A 23,048-nucleotide genomic window follows, 5' to 3' on the forward strand; every position below is an offset into this window, starting at 1 on the left:
TGCATATTTTTTTAGGTCTCCTCTGTAGTTTACAATAAAAATCAATTCACTCTGAAGAGCAAATAAGTTTTAGGTTGAATTTCTCTGTGGTGAAGTACCAGGTGTATTACTGTTATTTACAATGTTTTATCTTATTTTTGCTATGGAAATGTATGTAAGATAATTAACGATGAAGCACTGCACAAAAGCAAAAATTGCTTTTATCATTATAGTCCTATTGTTTCATTTGAATTAAACACTTAGTTCTGTAATAGTATCTTATAAATAAAGCTGTAACGATTGAAAATGATGCAGAGATCAACTCCTTATATCCACTAATATTTGTTCGCACTGTCAATTATTAGGCTAGCTAATTATTATGCAAGGGTTATACTGTGGAATAACTTCTAGTAAGCCTTAGATCAAGATTCAAGACTGTTTTCTTTTCTTCTATTCTGACATTTGTGTATATACGCTTTTTGAATGATTTATGTTTTACACTGTAGCTGTATATTTGGCTTTTATATTGTGTGTGTGATATACTTGTAATACGTCAGAAGATAAGTTATACATGGTATAGCCTAATATTTAGACTCGTAGATGTATTTATCGATTCTGACGTCATCACGTCAGAATCGATAAATACATCTACGGAGTGGAATGGAGGACAAATGTAAATGAACAGAAAATATACTAGAACTATATTATAGGCCTATTATGTCTTGGATGGAATTATTTAAAAAAAAGAACATAAAATATACCGGTATATCTCCTATAGAACTGTCCAATGAACGCAGACATAGGAGTGACGTCAGTGGTCAGTTGATGACGTGTTCATTAGCTAGTAGCCATAGAGCTAACAGGACAGGAGGCTGAAGCTGGCTGGCTTTCACCACCTCCTCAGTGAATATAGCAGCTCTTTAACTGGGATATTGTGCACACAGACAGACATTCAATATCAATGAGGATATGGAAAAGCAGACCACGTACACGCACGGCGTCGTCAACTCTTCGGATAGGCTTTCACAATGGTAAGAGAATTGTGTGTGAGCGAGCAAGCTAACGAGCTAGCGATAGCTTTTCACAGTGGTGCCTCTCATTGTTGTGACCACGAAGCTAGCTCTGTATCCCAGCTGGACATGTTGTATGTTGTGTTTATGCAGACTGTAACTCATATGGGCCACATGTATGTTGTGTTTATGCAGACTGTAACTCATCATATGGGCCACATGATGTATGTTGTGTTTATGCAGACTGTAACTCATCATATGGGCCACATGCATGCGGCAGAGCGTATAGTGGTGTTGTTATGGAATGCAACGAGAAAGCAGACTCCTACGGTTTGGACAGTTTAAAGCCGTCAACGATAATAACATCAGCATTCAATGAACAGACCATCTAGTTTCATAGACGGTTCTGTGTGTGAACTGTGAAGCTCCTTTCCGTAGATTACAGTTCTGAGGGACAATGCTGAAAGAAACCGTTCCATAGCGCTGCTCATGGTTCATTCAACACAGGCAGCTTTTTGGGGTTGTGTTCCAGTTGTTCCCTGATGTTTACCGTGTGTTTTAACGATGCTTTAGATGCAGATCCAGACCAGAACATTTAAAAGGTTTATCGACTACATGATACATTTATTTGAGAACAAGATTGAGAGCTACAGCAATCTAAATGGTGGCGGATAAGTCATTATTGCTGTTCAGACCTGATAAACACGTTACACGTGTTATTTGGACTCCATTCATTGAGCGTCTCTGTTAATGTCAAGCAGAACACTGGACTTTCAATAAATATTGAAGAAATTCTTCAACTTGTTGAAACAGTGATTTCATGTTGCATGCTGTTTATTTCAGATTGTGGGCTGTAGCCAGTGCCACGTCTCGCTCTTAGCATTTGTAAGCCATAAAGATGATTGATTGAAATCTTTATTAACAGTTTGTAGAATTTACAGTACATTTTAAGCACAAACTCAATACAAAGACTGTCAACAACAAGATGACACATGCATCTCTCCCTTGCTCTTTCACATTGTCTTGGAAAAGAGTGCATTAGTGATGATATTCCTATTGCTAAACTTCTGGCAACCATGACCCTACTATTCCAGACGATCTGAATGGTAAATGGTGCATATTGCACCTTTTATCCAAGGCGCTTTACATGGATTGTGCATTACATTCACCCATTCATACACCGATGGTGGGGGAATCCATGCAACTTGGCCAACCAGCACATCAGGAGCAATCAAGGGTTCATGTATGATTGTATGTAACGCCGCCCCTGTATGTAAATGCTACCAGCATTTATTGAGTCTTTGCTCAAGCATGCAGCTGATTTACAGCATGGACACTGCATCCTGAAGAAAGACAAATAGTGGAGGAGAGACGTACTGTGGTTCACAGCGGTTGCATGGCATGGTCCGGATTTTGCACCCACAGTGTGGCTTTGTCAGAGAGTCTGATGTCTCTGACACTTGGCACGTTTAGGGCTAGAAATGTCAGCAGAAAAATGCTGGGTGGTGATCCAGCATCTTTCCTACTTTCCCATTTTCAACACTGTGACGCTTGCTCTTAACCCATTCTGACCTGAGATCAGATTCATACGAGGTTTCCGCCGGACACACACTGGTCTGATGAACCCATTCTGACCTGAGATCAGATTCTAAAAATGTCAGTCGTTCTTCGATTTTTCAAAAATAGCAGACCTACAAGCTCGTATCGCGCCACTCGGTGGCGCGATACGAGCTTGTAGATCTGCTATTTTTCAATAGCTAAAGCATAACATGATGCTGACACCAAAATGGGTGCCCGTTCAGAATGGGTTAAATGTTATTTGATGCAGTCATTATTGTGTATTTTAAAATAAAAGAACCCGTCATCTTTTTCAGATGTAGCAGAATGGCAGTGAGAGCCCTGCCTTCCTTTTTCGGACAACACCACACCGGCACACGGCTGTACTTCTCGCACCACCAAAACGAGGAGCCCTGAGCTACTACTGCTGCCACTACCATTTTTGGGGAGCGGATGTCCAGCGAGGAGGGTGTTCTGTGGTATAATACACTGAGGAAAAAAGAAACTGGCACAAACGAGAGCGAGAGAAATGTTTGCCAAACTGAAGAAGAAGATTGCAGAGGAGGCGGCCACTGCTCCCAGGACCGGTGGCCGGATCCCCCGTTCGATTAGCAAGGAGTCCATCACTTCAATGGGGGCAGACTCTGGGGATGACTTTGTAAGTATCTCCGGCAGGGTGTCACTGTGAAATGAGTTACCATTCAGCCTGATTTGTACTTGGTCGTACACGAGTCATGATTGCAAATTTAAGCTGATTTTATTGTCACACAAATAATTGTGATTAACGATTTGATTGTGCTTTTTGCATTGAATATTGGAGTGTTACTTAGAATTTGTATTTCTGTTTTGTCCTTTAGGCTTCGTAATCACAAATTGCACAGGGCAGATGTGACAAATAACTTAAATATACAAAAACTGACAATTACTCACTGACAATTTTTCATAATTTATTTCTTTCCAATTTTCTTTTTACAAAAAAGTGGAAATAGTTTATCTACAAGCTTACAGATGTCTGTAAGCTTGTAGATCTGCTATAATGTATTTTAAACATGGAACAGATTATGTAATAATTGTGACACTGGGCTTAGTCATACAACGTGTCGCACACCGAAAATGGACCTACAAGCTCGGTTGTGAGCCTGAAATAGGCATGCCAGGGTTACAGTAATACTCACAGGCTTGGTCAACTTTGGGAAATGGCCAGCCACTGTTGTTTGTTGTTGTTTTTCCCCCCACACAGACGTCCCGCCATGTCTGTATTCTTTCACCTTGCCATGTAACAGGACTGCCTTTCACAATGATATCTATGTTAAGGCCAGTTTTCTAAGTGTTTCTGCTGGGGCCTATTGGCCCTGCCCTACCATTAGTAATCCCCCTCTGTACTAGCGGGATAAAAGCTTTTGGCCGCCTCTCTCATATAATGCAGCCCTCAGGACAGTCACCATCACTGCCAGCTCTATACATGTGCATAATGCATCACTCTCCTCATAGTGGTGGTGCTCAGACCATAATAAGTAACATCTAGACATGAATTTACAATTAAAATGTTATTAAAAGCAATCCAGGAGGAATAAAAATGGATCTAAAAAAAAAACAACAACCTATCAGTGGAAATGTATTATAAGAAGTGATTTAGAAGATGCCACTCATCTTTTATTAATTTATATTAGCTAGCCAGACGCACCTTTTTTCCATGAAGACTGAATCATAGCCCCTAGGGATTTGAATGATGTAGATATTTTTACTATGGAATTGCCTTGTAGTAGTTATCTCTGCCTGGGTGTGTCAGCTTGATGGAGACCTTTAACCCATTCTGACCTGAGATCAGATTCATACCAGGTTTCCGCCGGACACACACTGGGTCTGATGAACCCATTCTGACCCGAGATCAGATTCTAAAAAATGTCAGTCGTTCTTCGATTTTTTCAAAAATAGCAGACCTACAAGCTCGTATCGCGCCACTCGGTGGCGCGATATGAGCTTGTAGATCTGCTATTTTTAAATAGCTAAAGCATAACATGATGCTGACACCAGAATGGGTTAAAGTACAGTAGATGCCATAAGGGGCAGGAGGGGACCGATTCATTGTTTCGTTTGAGAGCATGCCGTGCCGGCAGGATGAGGATAATGTGTTGCTCAGTGTCGTGAAGGCAAACCAGTGTAACCTGAAGCCCTGCTCTAATGTCAGACCTGCCCCACTTCTCAGTTGGCTATTTACACGCAAGCACCAGTGCACACATACACCCTTCTGACCGGTTCTCTCCATGTTCCAGTCCGTGAGTGAGCTTGATAATCCATTGGATCGCGTGGAGTTTTGAAAGTTTAATGATTCCTCCATGAGGCTTGTAATGATGAATGTACACAGTATCATCATCTATCTTTTTGGCAAAAAAAGAAAAGTGTTAGCGTCTGTTACTTTGATTAGTGTCACCTTACAGAGTGGAACCAACCCAGACTCCTCTGATGCTATTGGATTTATCTTCTCAGTGGCACTTGGTTAATTATTTAGTCTAACCCAAGTCACAAGCAATTCTGGGTGACTGACATTGTTAACCCAAGTCACAAGCAATTCTGGGTGACTGACATTGTTAACCCAAGTCACAAGTAATTCTGGGTGACTGACATTGTTAACCCAAGTCACAAGCAATTCTGGGTGACTGACATTGTTAACCCAAGTCACAAGCAATTCTGGGTGACTGACATTGTTAACCCAAGTCACAAGCAATTCTGGGTGACTGACATTGTTAACCCAAGTCACAAGCAATTCTGGGTGACTGACATTGTTAACCCAAGTCACAAGCAATTCTGGGTGACTGACATTGTTAACCCAAGTCACAAGCAATTCTGGGTGACTGACATTGTTAACCCAAGTCACAAGCAATTCTGGGTGACTGACATTGTTAACCCAAGTCACAAGCAATTCTGGGTGACTGACATTGTTAACCCAAGTCACAAGCAATTTAATTTTAAGTTAAACTGATTTGAGAAATGACCAAACGGTTTTCTAAAACTAATAATATAGTTAGCATATAGGCCTTTTTACTATTACAATTTTGCTTATATATAATATCCTTGTAGAAATAGATATTTCATCATATTCTCAACAATATTATGTACGATGATGGTACGCCAAAATCCTTCTGCTATCCATTTACAATTCTGACTCAATTTTAGAATTTAAAATGGGCACAGGTCTCCACCAGGAGGATAGGACTGTGTGAGATGTTTGGCAAAATGTTTAGGAGTAATATAAACATGTTTTTTGCAACAATTGTCTTCATTTTGTTGAGGAAATGCAGATATTTATTGGATAAGTGGGGACTGGGGAGTCAATGGAGAGTATTGCAAATTGCAGCTATAGGTCCATGTGTATTCCAGCCCTATATGCATATTCTAATGCAAACTTCTTAATACTTCCTGAGGATAATATGAGCATCAAAGCAATATTTAGATACTTTTATTTTATTTTTAATAACCGATCTACTAGCTCACAACGTGTTGCGGAGGCGACACGTTGTGAGCTTGCAGATCAGCTATTTGTTTAACATACGACACGTCGTACGGCGAAGCATACGTCAGGCTTCCCTTTTGTTTTCCCCTTTTGTCCTGAGCCTGATGACAGAGGGGAGACTGCGGTAGCGTTTTCGATGCCCAAGTGAATAAGTCCCTAGGGGTGTGTTGGAGTTGCTTCATCTGTGATACAGAGAGGATTGACAGACTTGGAGTATTCCTTTAACCCATTCTGACCTGAGATCAGATTCTAAAAATGTCTTCTACATCCTGACAGTTTTCTGAAAAAGCTATGTTTCTATGTCAGTCGTTCTTCGATTTTTCAAAAATAGCAGACCTACAAGCACGTAGCGCTTGTAGATCTGCTATTTTTCAATAGCTAAAGCATAACATGATGCTAACACCAAAAGGGGTGCCCGCCCAAAATGGGTTAATGCATGTCCTCTCTCTGTCTGTCTTCATCCAGGCCTCTGACGGTAGCAGCTCAAGAGATGATCTCTCCTCCCAGATCCTCAGAAGGAACGATCAAATTCGGAAGCTTGAGGCCAAACTATCAGGTAATTTACTGTTTAATGTATGCGCCAGGAAGCATAAATTGTTTGTTTTGATCTGCAGCACTAACACTAACACGTTTCCCGAGTTATTACACCTTTGTTTAACCAGGTGAGGTGGTGAGTCCCATTGATTCCGTGATCTCTTATTCGAGGGAACCCTGAGCATCTTGCTCAGAGAGCACGGTTGGGGAACGATCAAATAAAACCATCATTAAAGCACATAATATATCAAAATAAAGTCTCAGGCCCAGCCCAGTCCACATCACTGATTGGCAACTCGTTACAACTTGGAGCCATTTGCAGCGGTGTCTGAATTGATCTGTTGCAGGTCGGTGCAGTTTTAGGATTCCGTTTGCGAGTGGTTGTTGTAATGACGACTTGTTGGGTTCCAAATCGTTAGTGTGGACTGGGCTTTTGTCTGGGCCTCAACGAGTTATTTTATTTTATATCAAAGTTATTTTTGACTATTTCCTTATTCTGTTGGTGACGAATTTGAGAACAATGCAAATTGCTTATAGCGAGCAGTTTATTCTCCAGCATAGTCGACTGGTGTCACTGTTTGTCCCTTTAGGTGGCGTATGAGACGACTGTGTTCCTTAACGGTTAACTGCTGCATATCCACATGCAGCCTTTTAACTGGGATGGTTTTCTCATCTAAAGAAAACCATGTTTTTTTCCCCCTTCCATTATTTCTCAAACATGTTTGTCCCTTTTTCATTTTCCTACCGTCATCATGTTTCGTTCACCTCTACCTCTCCTTCCCCAACATCGGCCTGGCCCTCTACCTGTTTTATTTACATTTTTGTGTATGTGTGTGTGTGTACTGTCGGTACTCCCATATCCCATCACCCTCCTCCTCCCGCCACTAGACTACGCAGAGCAGCTACGGCTTATGCAGAAGACCAAGGAGAAGCTTGAAATTGCGTTAGAAAAGCATCAGGATTGTACGTACTTGTTCCTTTACTCTCCTCCCATCTTTTGCTTCCTTTCCTCTCATTTGCCCTGCCGGCTGTGGCATTCAGTGCCACAGCCATACGTTTCCGTCATAACAATCACATGTTCCAAATCACAGTATGGGCTTCTTAAAGGTTTTGCCTTGTTGGGGCTTGTGGGCAATGCTTTTCATAGTGCAATATTCAAGTTGGCACACTGGATTTAGGTGTTTTTGTTTGTGGGTTGTCATGCACTGCTTGCCTGTGCTTCCTCGATACACGCACTCGGCTGTAAAGCTTTCTAAAATGGAACACTCAACTTTTCACAGCTACTAACCCAAGTCTGCGTAATCGTTGGCTCCGTATCGTTTTGTGCTGCACACATCACGCTTTTAGTTTTCTGTCTTTTGCTTTTCCGTCTCTCTTGCTCCTGTTTTGCTGCCCAGCTTCCATGAGGAAACTCCAGGAACAGAATGAGTCCCAGCAAGCCAGCAGAGCAAAGATGGCCGAGGGGATGACTCTAGCCTTGGAAAAGAAGGATCAGGTACTCAGTGAGGAGTTCTATTATTACTTAATAGTTTTGTAGTTTTGCTTTTAAAATTGATGGCTGAAAATCTTTCCCTCTTTTGGCTGCAGGAATGGATGGAGAAGATGTCTGTTCTGGAAAAGGTAAAGGGCTATTAACTTTCCAATACACAAATCTGACGTTGCATCCCATTTGCAGACATTATTTATTCCCATTTTAATGAACCTGTTCAGTGTTCATGTGCACTTTGTTACTGCTTTGCACAGTGCTGTTTTAATTAACCCATTTTGACCTGAGATCAGATTCTAAAAAATGTCTTCTACATCCTGACAGTTTTCTGAAAAAGCTATGTTTCTATGTCAGTCGTTCTTGAGCTTGTAGATCTGCTATATTGTTTTGGGAGGAGATATGGTAAGCATCCTGAATGTCATTATTGGACATTGCCAGTCAGTTTATTTTTGTGTGTGTCCTTCAGGAGAAGGAAGCTCTGTCAGCACGGCTGGAGGAGATGATGGAGCAGAGCCTCGCTCTGTTCCAGAAGAGAGACGACCGGGATGAGCTTGAAGGCTTCCAGCAGCAGGAGCTGGCTAAAGTGAAACACATGGTACACACACACACACACACACACACACACACACACACACACTACGGTGGCGGGCTGATGGGTGGGTCCATTTGGTGAGGAGTTAGTATTTTTGTGCAGTATGTGTCTTCTGTCTTTAAGTGTTAATTGTGTGTTAATTTTTCTTCATTTGCTGCTTTCTTTCGTTTTAGGGATTTTAGCGGTCTTTGACAGGGGGGCGGGGGCATTCAAGCATGGGGCTAAATATGTATTTAAAAAAATATATATTATGGTGATTTATTTTTATTATTATTTACTATAGTCCTAATAGACCTCAGGAAATTACATCTGGCCACAGAAGATCCCAGGATCTACTGAATGTGAAGGAGGCCTACTGGGGGGAAAGCCACACTGTGTCATAGGCCCAATATTAATCGGTCCTAATCGGCCTAATGGGCAGATATGACCCTGCATATAATGGGTTATAATTTCATAATTAATATCAATGCCTGTGTCTCATCGTACCCCTTAGACCAGGTTCTTTGCTGTTGGTTTATACCAGTGTGACTGACTGAAATGCACTTAGGTCTCACCGTCTTGAGGTGGCTTTGATTTATTCCATGCACATGCATCTATTGTCTATTGTATGAAGCAGAATGTGAATTGCCTGTGTTGTTTTGTCTTATAAAACCTGAAAAATCTACGATATAAAAAAATAAAATAATCAAATGGCACTCCAAACTAAAGCACCATTGATTCAATAAATATTAAAAAATATAAAGATTTCACAGAGAGCAGAGTGCATTATACATCACTCGGCCCTTAAGTTAATCTCCTCTGCCTGCCAATTTGGCAGCTAACCACCAGGATACTTTGTTTGTCTGCGTTTAGCTGCTGAGGAAGGAGGAGCTGCTTAGCAAGCGGGACAGAGAGCTCCAGAAGAAAGAGGCAGAGCTGCACACGGCTAAGGAAGGAGGAGCGGAGACCTTGGGCAAGCTTCAGGCTCTGAGACAGGAGCATGCAGAGAGCTGCAGACTCAACACAGAGCTGGAGATTGAAAGGTGAAGCAGGATGCAAACATTGTTGCTGCACTTCTACTGTTTGACCGGGAGTTCTGAGAGAGAAGTGTCACCCTCTGTGCATACTTCGCACTCCTGGTTAAACTCCTCAAGGTCAGGTGAAAAGTAGGCAAAACTCCGTCATGTTATCGGCAATTAAAACCAATACACTATTGACACCAACATAAATGTATGTTGTAACTTACTGACCAACATTTCGTATTCATTTCGACATTGAAATGGATGCAGCATAACGCTGTAACAAGCACCCATGCACTTAGGGCTGTGCCTATCCCAGGCATTATCGAATAATAAAGTAGGTTGATTCCACGCTATGCTGTAAGTGGACATTTCTTGATTTGGCTTATACAGAAACCCCTTCAGTCATTTTGGAGTAATCCAATTTGCTAGATATTTGGTCCTCAATTGGAATTTCGGCCAGTCCATTGAGAGAGTCTTTTAACCCATTCTGAACGGGCACCCATTTTGGTGTCGGCATCATGTCGTGCTTTAGCTATTTAAAAATAGCAGATCTACAAGCTCATATCGCGCCACCGAGTGGCGCGATATGAGCTTGTAGGTCTGCTATTTTTGAAAAATCGAAGAGCGACTGACATTTTTAGAATCTGATCTCAGGTCAGAATGGGTTCATCAGACCAGTGTGTGTCCAGTGGAAAACCTCGTATGAATCTGATCTCAGGTCAGAATGGGTTAATGAGTTTACTTTGAGTCGAGACAAGTCTCTCTCATCAGAGGCCACTGTTCGTGGTGCATTCAACAATTTGCACCGGGAATGCTGTGATTTGGATTGAGATTGGAACCTCACCCTCCACGATAGCTCCGAGTTGACGTCCAATCGTGCATCCAAAAAGTAAAAGGTGGTCACTGGTCCCCCTTGTTCTCAGATGTTTGATTTTATTTTTTTGTTGAGGTAATGAAAGTGTGAGTCTGTGCCATGTTTTCCCCATGCTGCCAAAAACGGGAGCAGTACTGACGCCTGCTGAGGGTTTTTAGCTGGGCACAGGCTGACTAAAAAGGCCCTTTACTTGTCACTCATGAAAATATTATAATTCATAGAAGTGATCGCTCTGAAAAATATAGAACTTCCCTTTCTTCCACGACTCGCCAGGAGAAAAAAAAATAAGAAAAAAACATTTGCCATCAATTCCCCCAGACCCCCCAAAAGTACCCCCTTTTTTATCAGATTCATACGAGGTTTCCGCCGGACACACACTGGTCTGATGAACCCATTCTGACCTGAGATCAGATTCTAAAAATGTCAGTCGCTCTTCGATTTTTCAAAAATAGCAGACCTACAAGCTCGTATCGCGCCACTCGGTGGCGCGATATGAGCTTGTAGATCTGCTATTTTTAAATGGCTAAAGCATAACATGATGCTTGTTTCATCCAAACATAAACACTGAATGCACCGCGGCCAAAACGGCAAGAAGAGTCCCTTCCTCTTTGGGACCCACAGTGGCTAACGGGTTACGGGGACGGCTTGTTTGTCCATCACTGAACAACAGATGCTGCCTTTCACTATGGCCACATACATACATCAAATCAATGTTTCCTCCTGTCAAAAAAAGGAGGTGGTATAAAAATGACGGAAGGTGTCAGAAACTCTGCTGTGACTTTGTGCAGAGAGGAGCTGCTGGTGGCCAGAGAGGAGGCAGAGAAGAACATCAGAGAGCTGGAAGGGAAAGGCCAGGAGCTGCAGAAGGTCATTCAACAGGTCTCTGAAGACTTCCAGAAGGTCAGTCCAGGACCACAACCTGGAGATGACGGATAAAGGGGTAGTTCATTCCCCCCAAAAATAACCTATTGTCTATCAATTACACACCCCATGAAACCTTGAATTCATCATTTTCTTTTTGTCCTCCACCAGGAGACTCGGTAGAAGACTCGACTCGAGTATTGGCTTAGGAATGTGATTAAAAACGGAAAGAATCTCTGAATTCAAGGCTTCATTGGGATGTGTTTTTTTTTCTGTGAACTACTACTTTTTAATGTAGGGTGCAGCATAATGAATTCATTAACCCATTCTGACCTGAGATCAGATTCATACGAGGTTTTCCACTGGACACACACTGGTCTGATTAACCCATTCTGACCTGAGATCAGATTCTAAAAATGTCAGTCGTCAAAAATAGCAGACCTACAAGCTCGTATCGCGCCACTCGGTGGAGCGATATGAGCTTGTAGATCTGCTATTTTTAAATAGCTAAAGCATAACGTGATGCTGACACCAAAATTGGTTGCCCGGTCAGAATGGGTTAAGACCTGAGGTGGATTCTACTGTTCTAACAGTTTTCTGAAAGACCTACCGGTATGTTTCTATATCAGTGGTGCTCAAACCTTTTCATGTCGAGGACCTCCACAAATGTATTTGAATGCGCACGCCCATGGCAAAAACATGTTGTTCCCGGGAGCATGGACCCAATGTTAACTCAACATATATATTCAACATTTGCACACATTTCATGACACTCAAACCTTTGATGATGATGAGCTTGTATATCTGCTCTTTCTGAATAGCCAAAGCATACAAGCGTGGTTAAAGTGTAGTAATTTTATTAACGCCAACAACTGTTCATTTGAATTATGCATCGTTAATTTTTATTTATCCAAACGTATAATTGTGATTTAATCACGTCTCAAATAACCCATTCTGACCGGGAACCCATTTTGGTGTCAGCATCATGTTATGCTTTAGCTATTGGAAAAATAGCAGATCTACAAGCTCATAGCGCGCCACCGAGTGGCGCGCTACGAGCTTGTAGGTCTGCCATTTTTGAAAAATCGAAGAACGACTGACATTTTTATAATCTGATCTCAGGTCAGAATGGGTTAATCAGACCCAGTGTGTGTCCAGTGGAAACCTCGTATGAATCTGATCTCGGGTCAGAATGGGATAACAGTGCTTATCCTTTTAGTTCTATCTGTGCAGCCCTTTTTTGACGGCAGTATGGTTTTCAGTCACAGAGTAGGGTGGCGTCCTTGGAGAGGTCCCTCCTGGCGTTGCAGACTGACCACGATGCCCTGAAGTTGCAACAGCAAAAGGTCAGTCAGTACTAGTGCATACATAACTTCTCCTCTTCTCCTGCTCCAGTCTGGCAGGAACTTTAACAATACACAGGGCCCAGGCCGTAGCGTAACGGTCTGGGCACCGGACTGGTGATCCAGTCGCGGTGTGCCGCGGGTTCGACTCCCGGACCCGACACGGCCTTTACCGCATGTCATCCCCCCATCTCTCTCCCGTTTCCTGTCAGCCTACTTTCTATCCCTTAAAAAAATCAATAAAGGCGTAAGCCGCAAAAAAATATCTTAAAAAAAAAAAGAAAACAATACACAGGATCTGATAGATACTGTAGCCCCCTGGTTCCCAAAACACTGGGCCGGGACCCATTTTTATGGATCCCTTTTATTTATTTATTTATTTGTTCATTTATTTTTAATTATTATCTTTGAAACATTTTCAAAAATAATTCCCAATTAAAGCATGAATTAAAAACTAAATTCAATGATGTTCAATGAGTAATTTCATGAAGAAATCAAAGAAAACGCAAAGATATTCCAAACAAATGTTTAAGTACTAGTGAAAACGGCTGATCTACAAGCCCACAACGTGGTGCAAAGCCAGATCTGGGCTTGTAGATCTGCTATTTTCACTAGTTCGGGTCCCCCGGGAGACATAACATGTCTCTTTTGGGGTCACAGGTTCCAAAGGTTTGGGAACCACTGCTGTTGCCAACCACCCCCCCTATAATCTGTGTCATTCCAATGCCCAGGCTGCTGTGACAGACGCGGAGAGGGAGCGTATGTTGCTTGATCTTCAGGAGAAGGCGGCCTCGCTGGAGAGACGACTGGAGGGCAACCTGAGTGAGGATGAACACCTGCAGGAGCTTCTGAAGGAGGTAAAGAAGGAAGCGTGTTGGCCTGATGGTTGCTTTGTCTCCTCGGCATGCCATGTGACATGGCATGTCATGTGGCATGTCATGTGGCATGTCATGTGACATGGCAGCCGCTTGTCAATCAGGAGGTGCCTGGGAAGCATTCCTTTTCGGGTTCATGATCTGGTCGGGAGCGTATAGTGACGTCATGTTGTAGTCACTGATATGTAGTCATCATGCAGGAAACCACAACCGGAATTAGAACTACACAAAATGATTCCCCGCGATCATGATTTTAGGGCCTACCCAGTTCAATTCTCCATGCAACGTAGTTTAGCTGATTTCTTTTTAAATACAAAATACATGAATGTGAGTGTACTTGGTGTCTGTATACCTTTTGTTATCCCATGGGAAAATTCCATTTTATTTTGTAGGCCCTAAAATTATGATCGCGGGGAATTATTTTGGGTAGTTCTTATTCCGGTTGTGGTTTCCTCTTTCCTGCCTGATGACAACAAATCAGTGACTACAACATGACGTAAGTTACCATCCGCTCCCAACCGGATCACACAGCCATGTAGTAACACTGGTCTGTGTTACTACATCGCTGTGAGATCCGGTCGGGAGGTGCTTTATGTGGAATTCCTTGTAAAGGTACTGTAATGATTAGGGCCCGGACTAATTGCGATTAATTTAGATTAATTAACTACAGATAAATTAATCGCACCTTTTTTTTCACCGCGGAACGTTTCTCACTGGGCGCTTTTCTATAGTACTGAAAACTGGAAATAAAAAGTCACCCCATTTTGTGTTGCCTAGAACTGGAGGTTTGACAAAACAGTAACAATATGAAGTAAGTACAGCTTTGTGATGTCACTGAGATGTACTTGTTACTGTTACTAACTTTTGTTTTTTAGTTTAGTATTTTTAGTTTAGTATTAACAGGTATATTAATGACAGTAAAATTTTGAAAATGAGTGGTATCCTGTAGTCACTATTCGTTGATTCACTGGGATACCATTAAAAAAATAAAAAAAAGGTTTCTCGCTGTTGTCGGGTTGAATATTGATATGCGATTAAAATGCGATTAATCTAGATTAATTAATCGCAAAGCCTCTGATTAATTAGATTAATTTTTTTAATCGAGTCCCAGCTCTAGTAATGATGAATTTAATGTGCTTCTGACTGTTGTATTTCTTCGTTTTGTTCTTGGCTTTTACAGAAGTCCACGTTGGCGCAGAGACTAGATGAGGCCAGGATGGAACTTGTGCAGGCACGGACAAACCACGCAGACAACACCAGCTCTCTACAGACACAGGTTAGTCACAGCCTCTACAGACACAGGTTAGTCACAGCCTCCACAGACACAGGTTAGTCACAGCCTCTACAGACACAGGTTAGTCACAGCCTCTACAGACACAGGTTAGTCACAGCCTCTACAGACACAGGTTAGTCACAGCCTCTAGAGGCACAGGTTAGTCACAGCCTCTACAGACACAGGTTAGTCACAGCCTCTACAGACACAGGTTAGTCACAGTCTCTACAGACACAGGTTAGTCACAGCCTCTACAGACACAGGTTAGTCACAGCCTCTACAGGCACAGGTTAGTCACAGCCTCTACAGACACAGGTTAGTCACAGCCTCTACAGACACAGGTTAGTCACAGCCTCTACAGACACAGGTTAGTCACAGCCTCTACAGACACAGGTTAGTCACAGCCTCTACAGACACAGGTTAGTCACAGCCTCTACAGACACAGGTTAGTCACAGCCTCTAGAGGCACAGGTTAGTCACAGCCTCTACAGACACAGGTTAGTCACAGCCTCTACAGACACAGGTTAGTCACAGCCTCTACAGACACAGGTTAGTCACAGCCTCTACAGACACAGGTTAGTCACAGCCTCTACAGACACAGGTTAGTTACAGCCTCTACAGGCACAGGTTAGTCACAGCCTCTACAGACACAGGTTAGTCACAGCCTCCACAGACACAGGTTAGTCACAGCCTCTACAGACACAGGTTAGTCACAGCCTCCACAGACACAGGTTAGTCACAGTCTCTACAGACACAGGTTAGTCACAGCCTCTACAGACACAGGTTAGTCACAGCCTCTACAGACACAGGTTAGTCACAGCCTCTACAGACACAGGTTAGTCACAGTCTCTACAGACACAGGTTAGTCACAGCCTCTACAGACACAGGTTAGTCACAGCCTCTACAGGCACAGGTTAGTCACAGCCTCTACAGGCACAGGTTAGTCACAGCCTCTACAGGCACAGGTTAGTCACAGCCTCTACAGACACAGGTTAGTCACAGCCTCTACAGACACAGGTTAGTCACAGCCTCTACAGACACAGGTTAGTCACAGCCTCTACAGACACAGGTTAGTCACAGCCTCTACAGACACAGGTTAGTCACAGCTCTCTACAGGCACAGGTTAGTCACAGCCTCTACAGACACAGGTTAGTCACAGCCTCTACAGACACAGGTTAGTCACAGCCTCTACAGGCACAGGTTAGTCACAGCCTCTACAGACACAGGTTAGTCACAGCCTCTACAGACACAGGTTAGTCACAGCCTCTACAGACACAGGTTAGTCACAGCCTCTACAGGCACAGGTTAGTCACAGCCTCTACAGACACAGGTTAGTCACAGCCTCTACAGACACAGGTTAGTCACAGCCTCTACAGACACAGGTTAGTCACAGCCTCTACAGGCACAGGTTAGTCACAACCTCTACAGACACAGGTTAGTTACAGCCTCTACAGACACAGGTTAGTCACAGCTCTCTACAGACACAGGTTAGTCACAGCCTCTACAGACACAGGTTAGTCACAGCCTCTACAGACACAGGTTAGTCACAGCCTCTACAGGCACAGGTTAGTCACAGCCTCTACAGACACAGGTTAGTCACAGCCTCTACAGGCACAGGTTAGTCACAGCCTCTACAGACACAGGTTAGTCACAGCCTCTACAGACACAGGTTAGTCACAGCCTCTACAGACACAGGTTAGTCACAGCCTCTACAGACACAGGTTAGTTACAGCCTCTACAGGCACAGGTTAGTCACAGCCTCTACAGACACAGGTTAGTCACAGCCTCTACAGACACAGGTTAGTCACAGCCTCTACAGACACAGGTTAGTCACAACCTCTACAGACACAGGTTAGTTACAGCCTCTACAGGCACAGGTTAGTCACAGCCTCTACAGACACAGGTTAGTTACAGCCTCTACAGGCACAGGTTAGTCACAGCCTCCACAGGCACAGGTTAGTCACAGCCTCTACAGACACAGGTTAGTCACAGCCTCTACAGGCACAGGTTAGTCACAGCCTCTACAGACACAGGTTAGTCACAGCCTCTACAGGCACAGGTTAGTCACAGCCTCTACAGACACAGGTTAGTCACAGCCTCTACAGGCACAGGTTAGTCACAGTCTCTACAGACACAGGTTAGTCACAGCCTCTACAGACACAGGTTAGTCACAGCCTCTACAGACACAGGTTAGTCACAGCCTCTACAGACACAGGTTAGTCACAGCCTCTACAGACACAGGTTAGTCACAGCCTCTACAGGCACAGGTTAGTCACAGCCTCTAGAAGAGAATCGGGGGATTTCAAGTTCTCTTTTTGTCTAACTACGAAACACAGAGGGAATCAACTAAGACTAAGGTTTAACACTAAAAGAAAAATGACACAATGCTTATCGTAAATGTGTTCCCCATGTATAATAAATGAATCCATGCGCAAAGAGTATAATCATATAATGACATTCCACCCATGGTCTGTATCAATCATACACTGCCCAGTGGACTCTTCAGAACTGCAGCATCACTCCCAATCTTCCGCCGTAGCCTGAAAACCCACCTTTTCAGACTCCATCATGGCCCATAGCACTTACCCTAACCCCTTATAGGGGATTCACACTATGGTCCCGGGTGCGCACTCGGGACCACTTGGCAGATGTTGTGGTAGTGTGAATGATGCGTACCGTTCCCGGGAGCGGATCGCCCAACCGTCCCCGGGACCGCATGGGGGGAGGGTCTCTGGACCGTTGAAGTGTATTCAGATACGGATCGTTCCAATGTGAATGCATGCAGTCGACGAGCCAAGCGTCAACAAAAAAAAACACAGCCTCTGCACGATGCGTAACACCAGCGCATTTCTCAACGCCGCCCTTCTCCTGTTGAATCTGCTTATACGCGCAGCACCGCGCTGATCTTATTCTGCGGACTACACGTGGCTCTTGGGCTTTGCTTGGCACAGTTTCCAAAGTAAAACAAAATAATAATAATAATGCTAAAGTAGAATCCATAGCAAACTAATACACTGGAGCACAGAACTGACACAGTGAATAGCAGGCAGGCTGACAAGTAGTATAACGGCAAAAAGCCAAAGAGGCAATGCAATTCAGTGTGTCTGGATTCATTTGAGACAATGTCGCAGAGTTGATGGTCAGTGTCCGTGCGCGCCAGCCATCAAGCACACCGTCATCAGGAGGATTAAAGTGTGTTATGCAAGTGTACCCGGGTGCGCTGTTGAATCTCGGGCAATGTGAATCATGGCCATCGGGGACCAGGCAACCGTATTCGGAAACGGTTCCAATTAAACGGATTCAGTCCGTCTCAGTGTGAATCCCCTATTAGATAGCATTTCTGTTGGCTTAGATAGCATTTGACACAGACTTATAGCATGTTATGTAGACAGCACTATAATTGTATTGTATATAGTCATAGCACGCCATAGTACATATGTATAGCATAGTAGTGAATATGTATAGTTTATTATGTATAGTGTATGTATAGTTTCATCATATAGATATTCCACTGTTACCTTCTTAGCTTACGCATGTTTCATGATAAATGCTTTTATGTGATGTATTCCCATGCTTTTGTTCTTGCTTAAATGTAAGTCGCTCTGGATTAAGAGCGTCTGCTAAATGCCTAAATTGTAAATTGTTAACACATCTTCTTGCACCACAGATATTCAGAACCAACTGTAGTGTCACTGAGCTACAAACACTTCTACGGCACAAGGACGAGTCGTCCAAAGCCTACAGAGAGCGAACAGACGCACAAGTAAGTAAGGACAATATTGCTGATGCAGTACATTAAAGCGCAAATAACATGCATTTTAAAACTGCTTTTAATATTTAATATCATATTGTCTATGTCCCTCAAAGTTATTTCTAATGGTTTGAGCCTCAGTCACCACTCTGATATAACCAGGCCTTGTCATTTCTTTCTGGACTTTGAAAGCAGTTTTAGCTGCAGTACCACACTGTCCTGAGGTGTGCTGATATGCAGATTATTTAATATTTGAGTCATTATAATACTGATGCTAGATAAACCCAGGCTTGTTTCCATTCCATGCCAGCTTGGAAAATCAACAATGGTGGACATTGTAAACAAAGTGGAAATGCAAATTTGGAACTGAAGACTGAAGAAGAGGAGGAATTATATAAGTAGGGTGACATTGATGACATCACGATGAGGCCAAAATCAGTTGAGCTGTTCCTGAGAGCAATTTCCATTAAAACACCTGATATGATATGAAAGCCTGATTGTTCAAAATTGGTTATTTGTGGGGATAGAAAACACATATGGGAGCCCCAAAAACACACAAGAAATTAAAAAAGATGAATTTTATGTTATTCTGACCGGGCACCCATTTTGGTGTCAGCATCATGTTATGCTTTAGCTATTGAAAAATAGCAGATCTACAAGCTCATATCGCGCAACTCGGTGGCGCTTGTAGGTCTGCTATTTTTTGAAAAATCGAAGAACGACTGACATTTTTAGAATCTGATCTCAGGTCAGAATGGGTTCATCAGACCAGTGTGTGTCCAGTGGAAACCTCGTATGAATCTGATCTCAGGTCAGAATGGGTTAAAACTAGAGCTGGGACTCGATTAAAAAATTTAATCTAATTAATCAGAGGCTTTGCGATTAATTAATCTAGATTAATCGCATTTTAATCGCATATCAATATTCAACCCGAGAACAGCGAGAAACCTTTTTTTTTAATGTTTTTTGGTATCCCAGTGAATCAACGAATAGTGACTACAGGATACCACTCATTTTCAACATTTTACTGTCATTAATATACCTGTTGTGGAAATAATAATAAAAAGTCACCCCATTCTGTGTTGCCTCGAACTGGAGGTCTGAAAAAAAAAATAGTAACAGTAACAAGTACATCTCAGTGACATCACAAAGCTGTACTTACTTCATATTGTTGCTGTTTTTTGTCAGACCTCCAGTTCTAGGCAACACAAAATGGGGTGACTTTTTATTATTTCCAGTTTTCAGTACTATAGAAAAGCGCCCAGTGAGAAACGTTCCCCGGTGAAAAAAAAGGTGCGATTAATTTATCTGTAGTTAATCGCGATTAATGTTTCTGTAGTTAATTAATCTAAATTAATCGCAATTAGTCCCGGCCCTAGTTAAAACATATATCCATAACTGCTTGTGTAGTTTTATATACAGTATATTGCAATGTGGACCAGTTGTGCCGTGGCCCATGGTTTAGTTAGGACACCACTGAATCGGTTAACCCTGGTAGCATGTAGTTGGACAGTTAGTGCTGCACATTTCATCGTTGTCTTTCACAGATAGCTGGTCTGGAACAGCAAGTGCAAGAAGCTAATAAGGGACTCGGGAGTTCAGAGCAGCAGGTCATAGAACAACAGGAACATATGCATAAACTGGTGAGTATGGAATGGATTTATTACATTTATAGTATGGGAATTTCATAATGAATGATGAATCTAAAATGTATGTTAGATTTAGTTTTTTTTATTTAACTCATTCTGAACGGGAACCCATTTTGGTGTCTGCATCATGTTATGCTTTAGCTATTGGAAAAATAGCAGATCTACAAGCTCGTAGCGCGCCACCGAGTGGCGCGCTACGAGCTTGTAGGTCTGCTAGTTTTTGAAAAAAATCTAAGAACGACTGACATTATTTTAGAATCTGATCTCGGGTCAGAATGGGTTCATCAGACCAGTGTGTGTCCAGTGGAAACCTCCTATGAATCTGATCTCAGGTCAGAATGGGTTCATCAGACCAGTGTGTGTCCAGTGGAAACCTCGTATGAATCTGATCTCAGGTCAGAATGGGGTTAATTAAAAATATACACACAAAAGCCTGTGATCCGCGAGAACGTCTGAGAGAGCTGAGTAACTGATGAGTGTGTGTGTGTGTGTGTGTGTGTGTGTGTGTGTGTGTGTGTGTGTGTGTGTGTTCCTCCAGAAAGCAGAGTGGGCCGTGGAGAAGAGCAGTCTAGAGGAGAAGGTGTCTTTAGCACAGCAGCACGGCCAGGACCGGGCAGGACGCCTTCAGGAGGAGCTTACGTCTCTACGAAAGGAAACCCATGAGCAACAGACGACTCTTAACGTCAGGATTGTGAGTCCTGCTTCTCATCTTCAGTTCTGATGTTTTATATTTATTATTATAATAATGACTATTTATTATAATTATAGTGACGTCTTATCTGTCCATTTCAGTCCATTCGTTGCACCATATAGCTGATTTAGGACCTTCCACGCAAATTTGATATCGGCCTCAGGGCTCAAATGAAGTTATATTTTCACCTAATGATATTTTAACCCATTCTGAACGGGCACCCATTTTGGTGTCGGCATCATGTTATGCTTTAGCTATTGAAAAATAGCAGACCTACAAGCTCGTAGCGCGCCACCGAGTGGCGCGCTACGAGCTTGTAGGTCTGCTATTTTTTTTAAATCGAAGAGAATGACTGACATTTTTTTAGAATCTGATCTCAGGTCAGAATGGGTTAAATCAGACCAGTGTGTGTCCAGTGGAAAACCTCGTATGAATCTGATCTGCTCCACGCAGAAACGTAGGTCTCATTGAAAATGAACTACAGTATAGGCACGTTTATATCGCTTCACGTTAAAATGAACTACAGTATAGGCACGTTTATATCGCTTCACGTTAAAATGAACTACAGTATAGGCACGTTTATATCGCTTCACGTTAAAATGAACTACAGTATAGGCACGTTTATATCGCTTCACGTTAAAATGAACTACAGTATAGGCACGTTTATATCGCTTCACGTTAAAATGAACTACAGTATAGGCATGTTTATATCGCTTCACGTTACAATTAACTACAGTATAGGCACGTTTGTATAATGAACTACAGTATAGGCATGTTTATATAATGAACTACAGTATAGGCACGTTTATATAATGAACTACAGTATAGGCACGTTTATATCGCTTCACGTTAAAATTAACTACAGTATAGGCACGTTTATATCGCTTCACGTTACAATTAACTACAGTATAGGCACGTTTGTATAATGAACTACAGTATAGGCATGTTTATATCGCTTCACGTTAAAATGAACTACAGTATAGGCATGTTTATATCGCTTCACGTTAAAATGAACTACAGTATAGGCATGTTTATATCGCTTCACGTTAAAATGAACTACAGTATAGGCACGTTTGTATAATGAACTACAGTATAGGCACGTTTATATAATGAACTACAGTATAGGCACGTTTATATAATGAACTACAGTATAGGCACGTTTATATAATGAACTACAGTATAGGCACGTTTATATCGCTTCACGTTAAAATGAACTACAGTATAGGCACGTTTATATAATGAACTACAGTATAGGCACGTTTATATCGCTTCACGTTAAAATGAACTACAGTATAGGCATGTTTATATAATGAACTACAGTATAGGCACGTTTATATAATGAACTACAGTATAGGCACGTTTATATAATGAACTACAGTATAGGCACGTTTATATAATGAACTACAGTATAGGCACGTTTATATAATGAACTACAGTATAGGCACGTTTATATAATGAACTACAGTATAGGCACGTTTATATCGCTTCGCGTTTGAAAGGCCCTTGGAGCTGTTTCCCACGTGCTGTCTTTTACTTCCTTTTCTTTTGAGACAAGCTATGGAAAGCAGTGCTTTTACAAATGGCTAAGTGTTGGAAATGTATCAAGACCATGTTGAAAGTCGCATCACAACTGGACTATGTAAAGGCAAACGACGACGCACACAGTGTACTATGCCCGCAACCTGTACTTATACACTGTATTAACCCTGTCTGCACGCTATGCCTTCTTTTCCATTTCCCCCCACTTATTCAAGTTACTTATTCAGGTTAACTACAGCAGCAGTACAACATGTACTGTCAGTCTTTGCACGATGAAACATTGTTCAAAGTCCTAGACTATGTCTTAATTAATTATGCATTTGGCCTTTAACCCATTCTGACCGGGCACCCATTTTGGTGTCGGCATCATGTTGTGCTTTAGCTATTGAAAAATAGCAGATCTACAAGCTCATATCGCGCCACCGAGTGGCGCGCTACGAGCGTGTAGGTCTGCTATTTTTGAAAAAAAAATCGAAGAGCGACTGACATTTTTAGAATATGATCTCAGGTCAGAATGGGTTA

At 42.3% G+C, this 23,048-nt stretch overlaps 1 protein-coding gene across 2 annotated transcripts in view; it reads left to right on the forward strand.

Annotated features, from left to right (window-relative positions):
- Nucleotides 1-836: 836 nt before the first annotated feature.
- golga1 (golgin A1) overlaps nt 837-23,048 on the forward strand; it is a 33,524-nt gene continuing 11,312 nt past the window's right edge. Inside the window, exons 1-15 of one of the 2 annotated variants that reach the window (XM_083784328.1) lie at nt 837-1,010; nt 2,864-3,204; nt 6,523-6,613; nt 7,480-7,554; nt 7,989-8,086; nt 8,179-8,211; nt 8,544-8,672; nt 9,522-9,691; nt 11,333-11,444; nt 12,668-12,751; nt 13,480-13,605; nt 14,804-14,899; nt 18,564-18,659; nt 20,195-20,290; nt 20,835-20,987. In XM_083784328.1, coding sequence (XP_083640454.1) covers nt 3,076-3,204; nt 6,523-6,613; nt 7,480-7,554; nt 7,989-8,086; nt 8,179-8,211; nt 8,544-8,672; nt 9,522-9,691; nt 11,333-11,444; nt 12,668-12,751; nt 13,480-13,605; nt 14,804-14,899; nt 18,564-18,659; nt 20,195-20,290; nt 20,835-20,987 — 1,488 coding nt within the window. In that variant the 5' untranslated portion in view covers nt 837-1,010; nt 2,864-3,075. The remainder of the gene's footprint in view (nt 1,011-2,863; nt 3,205-6,522; nt 6,614-7,479; nt 7,555-7,988; nt 8,087-8,178; nt 8,212-8,543; nt 8,673-9,521; nt 9,692-11,332; nt 11,445-12,667; nt 12,752-13,479; nt 13,606-14,803; nt 14,900-18,563; nt 18,660-20,194; nt 20,291-20,834; nt 20,988-23,048) is intronic. The other variant, XM_083784329.1, reaches the window with a different exon arrangement.

This window comes from Protomyctophum parallelum (genome assembly GCF_964188405.1).
Source record: "Protomyctophum parallelum genome assembly, chromosome: 15".
NCBI classification, from domain to species: Eukaryota; Metazoa; Chordata; class Actinopteri; order Myctophiformes; family Myctophidae; genus Protomyctophum; species Protomyctophum parallelum.